The 19,601-nt window shown below is 39.9% G+C and overlaps 1 protein-coding gene across 4 annotated transcripts in view; it reads right to left on the reverse strand.

Moving 5' to 3' along the window:
• Nucleotides 1-19,601, reverse strand: part of EEIG2 (EEIG family member 2) — a 71,642-nt gene that overhangs the window by 32,229 nt on the left and 19,812 nt on the right. For 3 of the 4 annotated variants that reach the window (XM_023547429.2, XM_010589522.3, XM_064282472.1), the window contains exons 2-3: nucleotides 8,773-8,893; nucleotides 7,050-7,079 (exon numbers count right to left, since the gene is read on the reverse strand). In XM_023547429.2, coding sequence (XP_023403197.2) covers nucleotides 7,050-7,079; nucleotides 8,773-8,893 — 151 coding nt within the window. The remainder of the gene's footprint in view (nucleotides 1-7,049; nucleotides 7,080-8,772; nucleotides 8,894-19,601) is intronic. The other variant, XM_064282471.1, reaches the window with a different exon arrangement.

Below are 19,601 nucleotides of genomic sequence, written 5' to 3' on the forward strand. Positions count from 1 at the left end.
AGCAATAGGATCTTTAAAATCACAGATTTGACGTGCTAAATATATTTTTCTACACACATTAAAATATATATAACTGTTAAAATAAAAATAATATATATCAAACAACTAGAATTATTGCCAGTAGCAGTGGTACGTACAAGACACTATGGGAAATACTAGCAGACCAATCAGATGATAATTTGCATACAAATATAAAACTCTCCTCTCCCTATTCTGGTTCCCACTCTATGCCAAGGTAACCGCTGATGACTGCGGATAGTTGTAGGTTATACAGTTGCTCGCTCTCCACTCAAGAACTATAAAGATTTAAGTGAATCAAATGCTTTTCTCTGGACAAACCTCTTGTCTTCCACCACTTCTCTTCCACCACCTTCCATAACAGTTGCCTTGCTGATTATGATTACCTCTGAGCTGAACTATGAAACTGTTGCTATTGAGTCGATTCCAACTCATAGCAACCCTACAGGACAGAGCAGAACTGCCCTATACAGCGTCCAAGGTGCGGCTGGTGCATTTGAACTGCTGACCTTTTGGTTAGCATTCGTAGCACTTAACTGCTGTGCCACCAGGGCTCCATCTTCTAAGCTGAACCTCTCTTTACTGAATCTACTTTTTCCCTTTCCCCTCTCGCTGCCCCACACCAACCCTCTCTGCTGCTACCTACAAGTCCAGCTTAAACCTGTTCGTTCCTCTTTGGATTTGGGCTCTTATCTTCTGCAGGTACCAAACGTTCCCTATGGTCTTTCCTCTGATGTTGCTCAATCCTATTTCTTGCCAGCAAGAGGTACGATAAGTCAACTCCATTATATCATTTTTTGAAGAGATCAAGTCTACTTTACATAACTACAGTCTTTCACTAACAATGAAAAATGTACTGCACTTGCAGTTAATTAAGCACATCTCCCTGAGTATATAATAAAATGTGTCCTAAATTTCAGAGGCTAATGTGATTTTAAGTTGTTGCTTTAATGCTTTAAAACACACACTGGGTACATGAAAATGGCATTCAGGATGAAGATTTTATTTGCAAGCTGGAGTATTATTTTAGTAGCTTTTAATAGGTCAAAAGGAATAAAGAATAAGAACTTATACAGTCTAAGTGAAGGGTCACGAGCCCTATATAAAATATGTTAGGCACACATCCAGCCACAGGTAACATCTACCTACTAATCTTCATTTGGTGACTACGGTCTCATTGCCTCTTTTAAGGATGAGGACCAGATCAGCAGAATAAGGCTGGAAGTGTCTAGGGCAAAACCATATCCAACAGAGCACATGAGACTTACATGGCTATTAGATCACACATTATCAACACAGCCTATTTCCTATCTTCTCTCTTTGAACCTCAAACGCTTCCTTTCCCCTCTTCACTCTCTGCTGCTGACCTTGCTTCCTTTTCACTCAGAAAATAAGAACAATCAAAAGGGCTCTTCCACAATCTTTCGTCACCATATCCACTCACCTACCTGCATCTGTGCCCGTGTATTTGCCCTCCTGCTCACAGTACTGTGGACGAACTAGCTGTGCTCTCACCTGAGGCCACCTGCTCTCCACTTGCCTACTCAAGTTCCTTGCATCAGCCATTCTTCCCTCTGTTTTGCATTCTAAAAATATTCCTCCACTGGCTCATTCCCATCAGTACACAAACATGCTGGATTTTCTGCCATCTTAATGAACAAAAGAAAATAAAACCAAAACCTCTCTTATGGACTGAACTGTGGCCTCCCAAAGTAGGTGTTGTACATTAGACGGCCTGAATCGAAGATGCAAGACTGCATTAGCCAGATACCAACCTAGGTAATGAAGTCTCAAGGATTAATCAGAACTAAAAGATTTACAACAACTTCAGAAAAATAAAAGAGGGAATAAATAGTGTAGGTATAGAACTTTCAAATGGAGAGGAAGGCAAAGCGATAGATACCAAGTCATAAAAGACTGGTTCAAATTTAGGAAGATAAAGGTAAATTTCAAGGTAACCACAAAAAAAGTTAACAAACCTACACGTTAAAATAAAGAAGAAAAACATAAAGTGTCAGTAAACACAAAACCTACAGAAACAAAACATGTGTTGTAAATCCTAACCCCTATACCTGTGGGGTTATATACGTGTTATAATCCCATTTGGGAGTGGGTTTTCTTTGTTATGTTAACGAGGCAGTATTAGTGTAGGGTGTGTCTTAAGTCAATCCCTTTTGAGATATAAAAGAGCAGATTTGGGGGAAGATAGATGCCATGCCACATAAAGATCACCAAGGAGCCAAGGAACAGAAGCTGAAATGGACCTTTCCTCAGAGCTGACAGAGAAAGAAAGCCTTCACCTAGAGCCGGTGCCCTAAATTTATGCTTCTGGGCTCCTTAACTGTGAGAAAACAAATTTCTGTTAAATCCACCCACTTGTGGTATTTCTGGAAACTCTGGTGGTGTACTGGTTAAGAGCTATGGCTGCTAACCAAAAGGTCGGCAGTTCAAATCCCCCAAGTGCTCCTTAGAAACTCTATGGGGCAGTTCTCCTCTGTCCTATAGGGTTGCTATGAGTTGGAATTGACTCAACGGCATTGGGTTTGGTTTTTGGTTTTTGTGGTATTTCTGTTACAGCAGCACTAGATAGCTAAGACAATCTCTTATCCCCCATCTCCCTCCAGGCTACTGGACATGTGTCTACTCCTCTTTAGAGTCAAACTCCTTGACACAGTTGTCTGTGCTGATTGTCTCCAATTCCTGTCTCTGGCTACCTTACCAACTTCATTTCCCTCCACTCTCCTCCCTCCTCACTCTGCCAGCCACAATGCTCTGTTCCTTGAAAATGGCAAGATGACCTCAAGGCCTTTAACACTTACTGTTCTGCCTGAGACATTCTCTCTTAGATCTTATAGCTTTCTTTCTCATTCCATCCGAGTCTCTGTTGAAATGTCATCTCCTTAAAGGAGCCTTCTGAGACCACCCTAAGATATGCCCTGCCTCCTCTCTGCAGCTGTCACCCTCTAACCCCCTTACCTGCTTTATTTTTCTCCTTAGTAGTTATTATCACATCACATACATACATATTTATTTTGCCTATTTTCTGATGCCCTCTGCCCCCTGCTAGAATGTAAGTTCCAGAAAGGAGGGCGTTTTTGTTTGTTTTGTTCCCTGCTGTATCTCCAGCACTTAGAACAGTGACGGGAACACCTGCTAAGCACTTAATACATATTTGTTGAATAAAAAACAGCCACTGGCTTACCAGCCACTGTCGAAATGCCTATGGTACAATGTCACGAAGCATACTACAAGGGGGAAAAAAAAATCTGATCAGTTCCCGTTAAGAAGGCATATTAAAAAGTGGTGCCTTTCAGTGTGATGTTTTAGGCTAAAGATTAACCAATGGGTGCATTCAACATTTATCAAGCATCTTTTATGTGCTGGGCCCTGCCCTAGACACTGGAAGCAGATATGAGCAGGACAGGTAAGGATTCTACCTTCAAAGAGCTTACATTCTAGAAAGGTACCAGAGAGTCTGTATTTCCTTATGATTTGTCCTTTGGCTTCTCTAACTATCTTATGGAAATGGCACATATACTTAAATATTAGACATTATCTGTGGTAGACGTTACTTCATTCAGCACATAATTTTGAGCATACATTCTAGGTAATGTTAGGTGCTAGAAACACAGAAGAGAAATAAACCATTCCTTACTCTCAGGGAGCTCACTGTTCAATAAGGGAACACAGAAAACAAATTCCTATAATACATTGTCATAAGAAATGTGATAGTGGAAGGCACAATTACAAGAAAGAGGAAAAGAAAATTTCTGAGTGAGGAGGGATGACTCAGCTGAGTCTTTGATGACAATGAGTTGACAGCCCAAGGGAGGGAGAAGCACACGCATGGCAGGGAGAACAGCAAGTCACAAGGCAAAGAGGCTAAAACAGCACGAGATGCTTTAGGAGGCATACGGGGCAGTGTATCTGAAGTATAAGGACGTGTGTGTGTGTGTGTGTGTGTGTGTGTATACAGAATTAGGTGGAAGATACGAGGTACAAGAGATGATGTGCAAATCAAGATGGGCCTTATGTGCTAGGTTAAGAAATGCTCACTCCCTTTTACAGGCATGGATAGCTGCTGAAGGACTAAAAGCGGGGGAACAGTGGGATGCTTTAACTTCAGAAAGATCACTCTGGCAATAATGCAGAGGTAGACAACAGCAGTGAGGGGTAGACTAGGCAGGAGGCCAATGCAGGCTTTAAATAAATAAATAATGATGGTGTATGTAAGATAGTGTGGCCTTGGGAAGGGAGAGGAGGGATGATTTCAAGAGCTTTTTAGAAGGGAAAAATCAAGAGCATTTGTCAATCATAGCAGATCCTGTTGGGTGCCTACCCAATATTCAATACTCTGCTATTCCTTGCTGGCAGAGCCTTGATTTTATTCAGGTGCTGAGTCGAAACCAATCCCATCTAATTCTAATCTATTCTTTTTACCTCTGTTCCAATTCTGACACTGGCTGCACATGCAGTACTCTCTTCCCTAACTACCTGGGGGGAGGTGAGACCTCACAAGGTACAGGACACAGTCCTCCAGACTGCCAAGTCTGCCCAAGACCTCAGATGCCAGCTGCAAGCTTGAGAGTCCACATGACATCGTCACTTTTGACCTGCTGACTACAAATTCGGGGTTTTCCATTATCCCCTTAGTATACCACCTATCTCAGGGCTCTCTCACTTCTGACCTGCTAGCTCCAAATTTGCGGGCTTCTTCTACCCCCTCAGGATACCAGCCATAAGTTCTGGATTGACAGTTCACTAAAACAACTCAGAACTCAGAACAGTGCTATACTTAAGATTATAATTTTCTTACAGCAAAAAGGACACAAATGAAGAGACGCGTAAGGGTGAGGGCTCGGAGGGTTCCCAATGTGAAACTTCCATGTTCCAGAGTGCTTGCTACCCTCCGAAGCACTGATGTCTTTCACCAACCAGGAACCCCATGGAGCTTCTATGCCCAGAGAGCCTTTATTGGGGCCTCAATACACAGGCATAATTGATTGAATCATGCCCCTCTCCCTCCCTTGAGGAAGCTGATATCACAAGGTGGGTCTTTTTGGCATGGCTAACCCCACCTGAGTTACCTTCATTACCATATCAGGTAAAGGTGTGGACTGGATCCCTTAGAGATAACAAAGACACTTTAACCACTGAGGAAATTCTAAGGTTTTAGAGGTTATCTCTCAGGAACCAAGGACAAAGACCAAATTTTTTGAGTAAAGTTAATTGTAAACCCCACAGGTATGCACGTTCAACTTGTCAGATGTGAATATATTGACCAAAACTTGACTAACCAGTTACTTGGTATTTGAGTTATCTAGTGCTGCTGTAACAGAAATACCACAAGTGGATGGCTTTAACAAAGATAAATTGGTTCTCTCATGGTCTAGTAGGTTACAAGTCCAAATTCAGGGTTTCAGCTCCAGGGGAAGGCTTTCTCTCTCTGTCGACTCTGGAGGAAAGTCCTTGTCATCAATCTTCCCCTGGTCAACTAACTTCTCAGCGTAAGGACCCTGGGTCCAAAGGACGAGCTATGCTCCCGGTGCTTCTTTCTTGGTGGTGTGAGGTCCCCCTGTCTCTCTGCTCCTTTCTCTCTATCTCAAAAGAGATTGGCCTTAGAGAAAATCTAATCTTGCAGATTGAGTCCTGCCTCATCAATACAATTGCCGCTAATCTCACCTCATTAACATCATAGAGATAGGATTTACAACACACAGGAAAATCATATCAGATGACAAAATGGTGGACAATCACACAATACTGGGAATCATGGTCTAGCCAAGTTGACACACATTTTGGGGGGACACGATTCAATCCATAACACTTGGTGACCATGAGGGGAACTAACCAAGGACAAAGTCAACACAGAGAATGGCAGAACAGAAAGACAAAAGGAATATGGGCTCCTGATGATTTTGTTAAATCAGTGGATTAGATAATTCCACAGCAGCTCTATCTCACATCTAACTGTTTTATGATATTAAAAAAATCTCTAGATGAGGAGGTTTCTATTACTTATAGCAAAGAGCATCCTAACTGATATCGTAATCAACTGCATTTTAGGGAATTAGTTAGATTTAGTGGTTAGAACTAATGCCCAGGCCCCTGGCTCAGACAACTGAGGGGATGACAACACCATTTACAGACACTGGGAAAAAATGAGTATGAGAATTCTGGGAGTATTCTAATTACTAATTCTTTCCATTCAGCAAAAAAAGTGAGCACATTCACTAGTAATTCCATATACAGGACAGAGTAGAACTGCCCTATAAGGTTTCCAAGGAGCAGCTGGTGGATTCAAACTGTTGACTTTTTGGTTAGCAGCCCTAGCTCTAAACCACTGCACCACCAGGGCTCCTCCACATAGCAAATAACTGTAATAAGGAGTCCTGGTGGTGCAATGGTTAAGCACTCAGCTGCTAACAGAAGGAAACGTTGGCAGTTCGAATCCACCAGTGGCTCCATGGGAGAAAAGACCTGGTGATCTGTTCCCGTAAAGATCAGGGAGACCTGGGTTCAATTCCTGGCCAATGCCCCTGATGCGCAGCTACCACCTGTCTGTCAGGTGGTGATTTGTGCGTTGCTATGATGCTAAACAGGTTTCAGCGGAGATTCCAGACTAACGGGGACTAGGAAGAAAGGTCCGGTGATCTACTTCCAAAAATCAGCCAGAGAAAACCCTATAGATCACAATGTTCTGATGGCCCACAACCAGGCAGTGTTCCGTTTAGTCGTGCATGGGTGGCTGTGAGTAGGGGGCTGACTGACGGTAGCTAACTACGAAGTGGTTTAAGGCAAATCAGAACTCATCTTGTAGTACGGAAGCTAAAATTTAAGAATAACATCCCATAATCAGGGTTTAGAAAGAATACGCCTTTAATTTATTATTGGATCCAAGCTGCTTTATTTAAAAATAGCCAAGCTTGAAAAAGAATTAGAGCAGTAAACCACTTACTTTTTAAGCCTATAGATAGCAATGGGCAACAAAATATTACAAATTCCAAAAGAGTTACAGAACATCTCCTTACCTTTGCATACGCTTTTCCACCTTTTAGTTCCTGCCAAAGATAGAAATCACTATAAGGATATCATATGATTAAAGATTCAAGATTAAACATACGCAAATAATCCTGAAGCACAGACACTGACATGCTGGCAAATACTATAGAGAGAAAAATTGTTATGATCTTAAACCCAACTGTATGGACCGCCCATGACTCCCAAAACGACCGTAATTTTTTTTAACATTAAATTTAATCTCAAAGAGACAAATGGTGAGAATAAAAGCTAATATTTAATGTATCTGCTGAAGAAAAGAGTTTCCAAAATGTGTCCTGGTTCATTGTAAGAACCTGAATCACCAGGCAAAAGGTCTGGGGTTATCCTCAATTCTCTTTTTCCCTCATTCCCCACATCCAATCCATCAGTGGGGTCTATATCCAAAATACATCCTGAATCTTCCCATCTGGGCTGTTATAACTATACCAAGGCTTAAGACTTTCTCACCTGAACTACTGCAACCACATAAATGCTCTCTGCAATTTACCATCCACATTTTAGAGGTCTATCTCCATTAAAGGCTTAAAACATGTAAAAATCATTTTATGTATATATGTATTTATGTTACGGAACCCTGGTGGCATAGTGGTTAAGAGCTTGGCTGCTAACCAAAATGTTGGCAGTTCGAATCCTCCAGACGCTCCTTGGAAACTCTATGGAGGAGTTCTATTCTGTCCTACAGGGTTGCTATGAGTCGGAATCGACTCGATGGCAACAAGTTTGGTTTTTTTATGTATATTTGAACTAAGTAGATTAATTAATATAAGAGAATTAAAAATACAGCCACACCCCCCACCCCCTTAGTGCTATAGTTCATTCAAAAGACAGAATAAGAAAGCTAATAATATAACTTTTTATCTATACAGGAGAGTGCAGAAGGGTGCAGACTGGAATGGAAAATAGCAGGGCAAGAGGCTCTTGCTTTTCATTCTAAATCCTTCTTCTATATTTAATTTTTAACCAGGTACAGTATTACTTTGATAATTTAAAAAATGCATCTAAAATGCAAAATATAAAATTTATATTTTAAAGCCAGTAATTTAATTCATCAGGCATGGTGACTGACTGATTCTTCTATACTCATAAGAGCTAAGATCACACACTTACATATGTCTTAGGGTGAACTGTATGAAACTGCTATTTTTGCAGATTACTGGCTGTCTGGCTTAATCTGATATGCAGAAAGGAAACACCTATGATACAACATGGACCTAAAATTAGAAAAATTTGGTTTTGATTCCATACTTTGTCATTTATTAGCTGTGTGAATTTGGGCAAGTATCTTAACCTGAGTCTTGATTTTCCTGGAAATGGAGAAAATGACACCTAATTTCAGGGTTGTTGTTAGAAATACTATTTGTAAAGTCCTAACACAATGCCTAACAAAGAACAAGAATTCAGTGACTGCCAGGATATAGACATATACGGCCCCCAGACTAATACAAGTAAGGTTAATACTTATACGTAAAGTGACAGTGAGATGAAGGTTCTTAAATGATGTTTTAATTGATAACTTCAAATTCTTCATATTTACCGCAGTGATTTAAATTACTGTGGCAAGTGTGAAGTAAAATTACATATATTAACAGTTCTGATGAAAAAGATAAAGCAGAACTAAATAAAGTAAGTCAGTGACTATGGAACTAATTATATGATTTCTGAAAGGGGAGAAGTCAGCGGCTATTTTAATACCTTCCTCACAGACACTCTGTAGATACAGGGATCTAGGATGCCTGTGGCAGCGCTTGCACTCATTTTGCACATAAATGAGAACTTCTTTCTCCAGCGAACACAATTTGCTTGCACCACCTCCCTGAAGGAAAAAAAGAGCCAGTTAATAAGTATTATTGAAAGCACACTCACACTTTCACTCAAATCTATAATGCAAAAGTGATTTATTAAAGCTAGTATTTGGAAACGGTGAAACGGAAGAAACAAATTCCTAACAATGTGATGGGACCATCTTTGGAAGCTGATAATTATTCATAGGAAATTGGGGGGAAAAGTGAATTTACTTATCAATTCGATCAATATAAATTGAGGCTTCCACTATTCATTCAACAAACAATACACATTTATTTTATGTGTGCTGGGTGTTTAAAACACAAAGACAAGGGCGGAATTCTTAACCTTGTAAGGCTTATATTTTATAGTTAGTGCAAGAGAAGGAAAAATAAACAAGTACTTATTCTAAGATGAACTATTACCATAGTTTTATTCTGGCCATAACAGCAGCTGAAGCTACCATTTATTAAGAGCTTGCCACATGCTATTTAATCTCACAACAAAACCTATGAGGTGGGTGACATTATCCTCACTGTGTAGATGAGAAAAGTGAAGTAATTCAAGGCAGAAAGCTGCAGAATTGGTATTTAAGCCAGGCCCTTTAACTCTACAGCCCATTTGTCCACAAAGGAAAATCTATATTCTTCCAACAACTCTCCTCTTTCAAGGTTCCCAGCCTTTGCACATGCTGTTCACTTTACTTTCCTGTGTAAACACAGGGGGGTTAGCCTTAGAAAGGAGGAAAAACTATTCCTCTAAAACAGGAAGAAAGAAAAAGACAATAGGTGAAAATAAAGAGAAAATTGGAGAAAGGAAAAATGAAAGGCAAGAGAGTCCAGGCTGAATAATTTTCATTTTTTTGCAAAGTAATAAGCGAGGGCACTTCTGTAGAGTGAAAAGGGTTGGTGGCTGAGTTGAAAATGTAGATAAAAGCTTGTGGACAGTTAAGAATAAAAGCTGTGGTAAATGTGATAAGAAGACAACCCGTAGCTGTCTTAGTAAATAAAATGAATTTGTATTAGGGCCAATTGGTTTGGTTTTATGGCTTTCTTCATCAATATCCACAAGTCCCAAAATAGGAATTGAAAAGGCAAATGGGATTTAAAAACCAAGTATATATTTATGTGTGGTGTGTGCATGTATATTTACTTTGTTGCTGGGTGCTGCTGAGTCAGTTCCAACTCACAGCGACCCTACGTACAACACAATGAAACACTGCCTGGTCCTGCACCATCCTCATAATTACTGTTATGCTTGAGCCCACCATTGCACCATTGTACTGTGTCAATCCATCTAATTGGGGGTCTTTCTCTTTTTTGTTGACCCTCCACTTTGCCAAGTATGATGTCTTTCTCCGGTATAAGAGAGGAGAGTATGTGTTTTATCCTAGGTTTCACTATCATAACTGTAGCCATTTTATTAAGGACTCTTAAATGATTTAATCAATTATGATATGCAGAGTATGCGTCTGTATTCTTAGGAGAGTCTTCCTTGCAATCCGGTAGAGGGTAATTTACTGGTTTGATCACAATGCAGGCAGAATGAGAGTTACCTGATAAAGGATGGATCTTCATATACTTATCAGGGGACTTTAGGCATCCCATTAAGAGGAGCAGCAGCCAACTCATACTCTCAAAAATAAGTGAATTAAAATAAAAATCAATGAATAATAATGAAAATAACAGGCAAGAAAAAATTAAAAACCTGTAATTTCTTATTGTTGCTTCCCTCCCAATATTTCTTGGCCTTAAGACTTGCTGGAAGAAGTACGTATGCTGAGTTTCAGGGCACTTGGTTATCCCTTTCATTGAGGCCACATCTGATTTATGATCAGGAATCAAGAAATGAACAAACCAAAAAAATTTTTTTTCAAACAAAAAAAAAATTTTTTAATTTATTTTTTAAATTGTACTTTAGATGAAGGTTTACAAAACAAACTAGTTTCTCGTCAAACAGTACACACATTGTTCTATGACATTGGTTAACAACCTACTACATGTCAACACTCTGCCTTCTCAACTCTGGGATCCCTACTACCAGCTTTCCTGTTCCCTCCTGCCTTCCAGTCCCTGCCCCAGGCTGGTGCACCCCTTTAGTCTTGTTTTGTTGCATGGGCAAGCAATTTTTTTAAAAACTATCATTTTACTTTTCTGATAATATAAAAACTTCTAGCTAAAGATGGTAAGTTGAACACGTGTATTAGCCTCTGTTCCCTCCCAAAAACTAAATAAATTAAAAAAAGAAAAAAACTTAAAGGCATTATCCACAAGGAAAAAAAGAGAACCAGAGAGGTGACAAAAATAAGTGGCCAGGAAAGGACAAGTGATAGCTGTTTTAGTAAATCCAAGAAAGCTGAACCCTGAGGTGTCAATGGTGAAAGCCAAGAACGGGAATCTTAAATTGGACTTGAAGGAGAATGAAGGAGGGGCAAAATGCAAGAGTTGGTTCAAAATTGTTTTAGGAAGACCCTCAGATCCTTTTCCTGATTTTAGCAGAAGACTGAGCTTTATTGTCCTGACAAGGTAAAACACATCTCTGGGCTGCCTGATCTGAGTACAGCTTTTAGAAATGGCTTGATGGCACGATGGTACAGGGGTGGGGTAGGGGGATGAAAGACGACTTACTGAATGCTGCGATTTCAGTCTTCCTCCCCTGAACTGGCTCCTCAGAATGCTGAGCCAGGCATATACTCATCAAGAAGATGTGGTGGAATATTGTCTAGGAAATCCAACCAACCCCCCAAAAAAGATCTGATAATACAGACGTTGAGAGTTCTCAACAAAATGGCCCAGCCAGCCCAACCTACAGTAAAATCCTGACTTGACAACCACCCTCCACATGCACGAAGCTTCTGACCAACTTTCAAATCCGAGCAGACACTTGAGGAAAGTTTCTTAATATGAAAGATAGAGGCCTACACAAATACGAAAAAAAAGCAACTTAGCAGAAACAGAAACCATGTTGGAAGAAGAAAAAAAAATCTTTATAGAGAGATTAAAAAAAAAAAGGTATCGCATCTACCATATAGGAATAGGATGCTATAAAAAAAGACCAGAGAGAGCTAAAAAGTATTCGTGGAAATCAAAATTATTGGGCTTGATATTCTGTTGGTCATTCCAGATCTTTCTTGGCCTGTGAAGCTGACCTTTAAGAAGCTTTAAGAACTACATAAACTGAGCTCCCTTGCCTTCTGCTTCCAAATGTGCTACAGGGACAAGCACTGGAAGGATACTGGAGGCAAAAGGAGAGAGAAATTGGTCTATTTCCTTTCCTGGCATCTTCCCTGTCAGGTCATGTGGGAAATGGGTTGGGAGGGTTACAGTTTTCCATAATCTGCCTTGTAGAACTATTAGACTCTAAACCCTGTACATCTATAACTTTGTTAAAATAAAAACCAAATCTGCAAATTAGATAACACCGTCAAGAATTAAGGAGTCCCTGGGTGATACAAACGGTTAAGCACTTGGCTACTAACTGAAAGGCTGGCAGTTGAAGTCCACCCAGAGGCACCTCGAAAGAAACACCTGGCGATCTACTGCTGAAAAATCACCCCTTGGGAGCCCTATGGAGCACAGCTCTACTTGACACACACGGGGTCACCATGAGCCAGAACTGGTTTTTTGGTCAAGAACTAGTAATTTGAAAACAGGAACAAAGGTATGTAATATTGCATGCCATTTTATGCTAGTTGCCTTACTAAAAAATTAAAAATGCCCAAAGAATCTTCTTTACTGGTTGATATATGAAAATTGAATAGGGGAATTCATCTCACAATGTTATTCAGCCAATTATTTCAGGAATTATGTAAGTATAAAAATTACTTAATTAATATTCACTGCAAAGCCCTAAAACCTTCTTTATGTTATCACTTTGCATTTGTTTGTGAAATAACAATAATTCCTCTGCAATACTAATTACAGAAATACATCTAAGATTCACATCTAGCTTAAAGTGCTCTTATAACATAGCAGCCTTTACATACCAAAGAGTATATGCTATCCTTTGCACAAATGGAGGGCAGCTTTGGACAGAATAACAAAAATAAATCAAGTGAACACTCTATGTGGGTATTTCCCTTAAAAAAACAAATGAACAGGAAAGGAGTATTTGCACAAATATTTATCTAGTTTGGCCAGAGAGTGGAGGAAGCCAACACCAAGTATGCTAGTTTTAGGAAGAGATAGGAGATTAAGGGCAGATAATTGGAATTACAGTGTAGAGTAACAGTAAAGAATAGCAGTTTTCATAAAGGACCCGACATTAAATCTTCAGGGGAAAAACATCCTTCCACAACCCTACGTCCCTATCTACTTACTAACTCTATCTTTCCCCTCAGGTCCAAGCTCCTAGATGATGATACTAATTGTTATGGATTGAATTGTGTCCCCTATACGTATTGAAATCCTGGCCCCTATACCTGTAATGGAAACCCTGGTGGTACAGTGGTTAAGAGCTACATCTGCTAACCAAAAAGGTCAGCAGTTCGAATGCACCAGGCACTCCGTGGAAACCCTATGGGGCAGTTCTACTCTGTCCTACAGGGTCACTGAGTCAAAATTGGCTTGATGGCAGTTTTCTTTTGTTGTTGTATTTTTATACCTGTAATACGATTTTATTTGGAAATAGGGTTTTTTTAAATTATGTTAATTAGGCCATACTCCAGTAGGGTGGGTTCTAAACCTGAGTTATAAACAGAGCAGGATGGACACAGAGACACACACACAGGGACAGACAGATGACATGTGAGGATCGCATCCAAGCAAAGGAAGGCCAAGGATCACTGGCAGAAACCAGAAACCAGGAGAGAGACTCACAGAAGGAATCAATAAGGCTGAGACCCTGATTTGGACTTTTAGCCTCCAAAACTGTGAGAAAGTATATTTCTTTTCCTTAAAGACGCTCATTTGTGGTATCTCGGTTATGGCAGCACTAGGTAACAAAGACACTACTGATGATGGTAACAAAGATGATGACATTTATTGAATGTTTATTATATGCCAGGCATTGTTATAAATACTTTACACATAATAACTCCTTTAATCCTCAAAAAGCAACCTTATGAAGAAGGTACTATTAACTCCATTTTATAGAGCTAGGATATAGAGAAATTAAGTGATTTGTCCAAAGGCACACAGCTAGAAAGGGCTGGAGCTGGAATTTGAAGAACTTTCTACAGTGTAGGCAGTTTCCATTTCCTCACTTCTCATCTACTTTTCAATGCTCCCCCTCCCCCAAATCAGGCTTCTACCTCCCATCACTCCACTAAACTGCTCACCTAATTGCCAAATCCAACCGGCTCTTTTCTGTTATCATAATTGACCCCTCTTACATATTCCTGAAATACTCTTGTCCCTTTCTACTTCTGTTGATTATTTCTTTTTCTTCTATCTCCTTCAAATGTTCAATCCTTGGCTTCTTTTTACTCTCATGGCCTTAACTATTGTGTATATGTTGATAACCTATAAATCTAAGTCTTTACTTTGGTTCTCGGATTCAAATATCTACCTGTTAACTGGAGATCTCCACCTACTACTCCTAGCCTCTAGGTAAGACTTTGGGCCTCTGGCATCTATCATGGTACCCACCAGCAGACTGGTAAACTAGTAACATGGTTTGTCCAGGAGCATTTGTGGCAGAGACTGCCAGCTGCTTATCTGATATCTAGTCTCTCCCCTTTCTTAAAAACAGAACTCTGATTTTATTCAGAATGGCAACATGCCCAGTTAAAAGACTGCATTTTTTTTTATTCCTCATTGAAGCTGGGGTAGTCATAGGGTTGAGTACAAACTAAGGTATAGATAAAGAGTACTGGGTGTGATTTCTAGAAAGGTACCATAAAAGAGGGATAGTTGAGATGTGTCCTTTGGCCTTTTACCCCTTTTTCCTTCCTCTGCCTGGAAAACGTAATGATGATGGTTAGAGTGTCAACAGCCATCTTGGACCATAAGGCTACCTTGAGGAAAAAGAAATGTGCTAATAATGAAAGAAGGAAGATGGGGCCCCAATAACCACGTAGCTGCCATTCTAGTCCTTGACTCTCTCCCCCCAAACTTCTTAAACCTTATTATTAAACTACTTATTTTGGGGTTTGTTATATGCAGCTGAACTCAATACTAGCAGATACAGCCTAGGTCTGATCATGCCAAGTAAAGGCATCTGTAGAGTTGAAGTGTTATTCACATTGTAATAGATGCTCCAGGAATCCCAGAGTGCTGCTTCCCTCATTTAAGATAACTGTGTGGATAAAGCCCTTTGGAACCTATTAGACATATTTTTCTTGACCTGCATAACCGTATGCAAGGAAGCTACAAATAAGGTCAGGTCTACTTTCTGGGGGATTAAGGAAACACAACTATACTATAAAAAAAAAAAAATACTATACAGACATGGAAATACTACCTCCCAAGTAGCAGACTGAGATATGTGCTAGGACTCTGGAACAGGTTCTTATGTGAGAATAAGGAAAGTCCAGTGAGCCAAGAGATCAGGTTGGGATGACTCAGGGCTCCAAAAAATTAATTATCTCAAGATGTGGTACAAGGGATCTTTATTGGAAGAGAAACCCAGAGATGACAAAGGCAGAAAACACGAGTCTAGAATAACGCTCTGCACTGCCAACTACGGAAAGCACTCAAAAAAATTTGCTGACCAACTGAATCAACAAAGTCATGCATGGGTCACAAATGACCAGTTTCAGCCACCAATTCTTGCTTATGCTACTTCCTATCTAAGTTAACTCCTTTCCTGTATCTAGCATCACTACCCTAATTGTCAATATTTCCTCTCTGAAATACAGTACTACGTCTCCTAAATGATCCCCCCTCAAATCTAACTTCCTTGCTGCTACCAGAGAGCAACTTCTAAAAAGTACAAATTTGATAAGTCATTATTCTGTTTAAAATCCTTCACCACCTCCCCGTATCTTACAGGTTAAGGTCCAGCCTCCTTAACAGGGCATCTCCATGATTGAACCCCTGCCTATCTTTTTTTTTTTTTTTTTATCTTTAGCCTTATCTCTTGATTCTTCCTGTCTCCTAGTGCTTTTTGTTCCCCATTTACTTCATCACACTATTACTCATGTGTGTGCCTTTGTTACACTCTGTTTCCCCCTAAGCGTTATCTACTCTCTCTTCCAGCTTCCCACTTTTAGCAGTTTAATTCTAACTCATTTAGTCATTATCCCCTTTAGGAAGCTTTCCCCAACTCAGCTTTCAGATAGAGACCTGGTGTCCCACAAGACCCCATCTGCCTTGGCTCCCTGAATACCTCAGTGTACTCCATTCCCTTATTCTAGAGCATTCTCACCCAGAGGAGTGGCTCAGTCTTCTTTCTCCCTCATTCCACTCAGATTTCATCTCCCAGGATGGGGTCCTAACTCCCGTTTGTTCCTGCCTGGTTTCCAATATAAAAATATCTCCTACAATTATGCATGTTTGAAATGAACTAATATTATAAGCGAATTTCTAAAATTTCCAAAGCTTCAATGTTGACTATACCCTTTCTTAACAGGAACTTAGGCAGAAACAGACATGTTAACTTCAAGAATCTTTTTAGTGCTGTAACATCAAAATAATAGCCCTGGTTTATTTGAACAATCTCTAAGTTTTTTTTTTTGTGCCTAAGGCAATTACTCATTTTTTTGGTGATAATTTTTAACGTGTAATACACACACACACACACACACACACACACACACACACTCAGAGCTGCCAGAAAGCTGTCCAAACTAAGCAAACGAAAAGTGACAAAGCCAGTTTGGGACGTTTGTTACGCTGACTGGTTACCATAGAAACAAACCCAGACTACTACTTGGCAACTGAGACAAAAGTCACATTAGTAAATGCTTTCTGTTATGTGAGTCACTAATTTCCTATGAGTTTTATACAGTTGCTTAACCACCTTCAAGAAACAAAGCAACCGAGAATGAGTTGTGTTGAAACTGTGGCAAGTGAAGCACATGTAAGATAAAACGATAAAGCTGATGAGTATGAAATAAAATAAACAGAGGACTTAACTGACAAATGTTGCCACAGCCACTGTTTGTGCTTCAAAAAAGTCAAAGAAAATCTAGAAAGTGTTCAAAAATGAAAACTAATGTAAAATAAAATGAAAATCATGGATCAGTTTTTTTTTTTTTTTTTTTTTTGTGGCTCCTTAGTTACTATATCCACAAACTGCACTACTTAATACCCTAAGAATAACTTGCATGCATACACTCTAGGCACATATTTAAAATTATGCCACGTTCTGGTAATTCAAAGTATGTGTAACATTTTACAAACAGTGAGAAGAAACTGCTGTTGAGGAATGCAATTTGTTTTTCCAGGTAGTAATGCATGGAGAACCAACAAATCTGTCTGGGAAGAAGTACAGCCACAATGTTCCTTAGAAGCGAGGAGGGCGAGACTTCGTCTCATGTACTTTGTACGTGTTATCAGGAGGGACCAGTCCCTGGAGAAAGACATCATGCTTGGTAAAGCAGAGGGTCAGGAAGAAAGAGGAAGACCCTTGATGAGATGGATTGAGACAGTGGCTGAAACAACGGGCTCAAACATAGCAACGAATGTGAGGCTAGCACAGCACCGGGTAATGTGTCATTCTGCTGTACATAGGGTCACTATGAGTCAGAACTGGCTCGATGGCACCTAACAACAACAACGCATAGAGGTTTAGAGTTTGCATGCAGACCTGATAGGCTTGGGTTCAAAATCTGCCTCTGCTATTTGCCACTTGTCACAATGGATAAGGTATCTAACCTCTGTGTTTCCTTTCTTCCTCTGTAAAACATTGATGGTAACACTGCCTACACTTCATCGGAATTTGGGGAAACCAAATGAATTATTACACACTATGCTTATTAAGGAAACCTTGGTGGTGTAGTGGTTAAATGCTACGGCTGCTAACCAAAAAGTTGGCAGTTCAAATCCACCAGCCGCTCCTTGGAAACCTTATGGGGCAGTTCTACTCTGTCCTATAGGGTTGCTATGAGTTGGAATTGACTTGACAGCAACAGGTTGGGTTTAGTTTTTGATGCTTATCAAACACGAGCCCGGTGGCACAGTGGTTAAAGTGGTCAATTGCTAACCAAAAGGTCGGTGGTTTGAATCCAATAGCCACTCCGTGGGAAAAAGATGTGGCAGTCTGCTTCCATAAAGATTTACAGCCTTGGAAACCCTATGGGGCAGTTCCACTCTGTCATATATGGTCGCTACAGTCAGAACTGACCCAACAGCAGTGAGTTTGCCATGCTTAGAAAATTGCCTAGCTTAGAGCATATCTCAATAATAGATGTTAGAAGTTGGTATTATCAAGGCTATGTACAGTTCTCAGTCTTCTTAGAGGGCAGTGGTAATTCAGTGATAGGACTCTTGCCTCCCATGCAGGACACCTGGGTTTGATTCCTGATCAATGCCCCTCAAGCACAGTACCACTTGTCTGTCAGTAGAGGCTTGGGTGTTGCTATGATGCTGAACAGATTTCAGCAGAACTTCCAGACTAAGATGGACTAGGAGGAAAGGCCTGGTGATCCACTTCCAAAAATGGGCCGATGAAAACCCTATGGATTGCAATGCTACAATTCCATTGTGCATGGTGCTGCCATGAGTCAGTGCTGTCTCAACGGAGTCCACTTAAATTTGTCCTCCAGAGTAAAATAATTGGCAAATTTATAGGAAGCATTTTCTTCTTCAATACTGATGAAAATTTCTCTTGTATAGAAGATGTAGAGTGTGGAGAAAAAAGAAACTTTTGAGAACCAAGGCAAAAACAAATATTTTAAGACACCAAGTATCTACAGGTTAGTCCCTGACTTACGACAGGGTTCTGTCCTGACAACTACTTCATTGTAAGTTGGTTCTGATATAAGTCGGATACCTCTTTTTTTTTAGTTTTCATTATTATTGCCTTTTATTATCAGTATCTTTATAAATCCAATCTGCATTTGTCTTTGGGGGCTGGAAACACTACAACTGAGAATGATAACATCAGCAAATTGTGTGTTACAGCGTTATATGTAGTACATGTCATTAATAAGATAAAAAAATGAAAAAACAGTCATAAGTATGGTTCACTGGAACTCAAATACATCATAAATTGGGAGACTGCCTGTATAGAATTGTGACTTTTATTTACAATACTAAGGATAAATGAATCTCTCATACTCCAGAAGGCCTGGACAATTGAGTAGTCAGTAATATCATTCACTGAAAAAAAAGGAACACAAGAAGATTTATTTTTCCTTATTTACTTATTTACTAACTAATTCATTTTGCTGGTGGGGGTAGAGTGAAGGAAATGATAATCTAGTATGGAATATTTTGAGTTGAAGAGACTGCTAGTCCTTCATTTGAAAAGTCTAGTAGGCAGATAAGCATATAGATTGAGAACTCAAAGGAGAGAAGATACAAATGTGAAAGTCCTCAGCATGTAAATGGTTATCGAAGCCACAGGAGTGGATGAGGCCATTCAGGGAGAGTGGCCAGAGTAGGAAGGGAAAAGAGCTAAGTCTGGAACGCCAGGGAACATGCATACTTAGGGTACAGGAAAGGACAGGGACAGGCAAAGGAGGCTAAGTGTCAACAAAGAGAGAAGCAAAAGTAGAGAACAGGTTATCATCAAAGCCTGGAAAAAAATTTTTAAGAAGGAATTGCTCAACAGTACCAAACATGGCAGAGAGGTCAGGTAAGACAAAGACTAGAAGAATTCACTGGATTTAGCAGCAAAGAAGTCACCGATAA

Source organism: Loxodonta africana, chromosome 3, assembly GCF_030014295.1.
Source record: "Loxodonta africana isolate mLoxAfr1 chromosome 3, mLoxAfr1.hap2, whole genome shotgun sequence".
Lineage (NCBI taxonomy): Eukaryota > Metazoa > Chordata > Mammalia > Proboscidea > Elephantidae > Loxodonta > Loxodonta africana.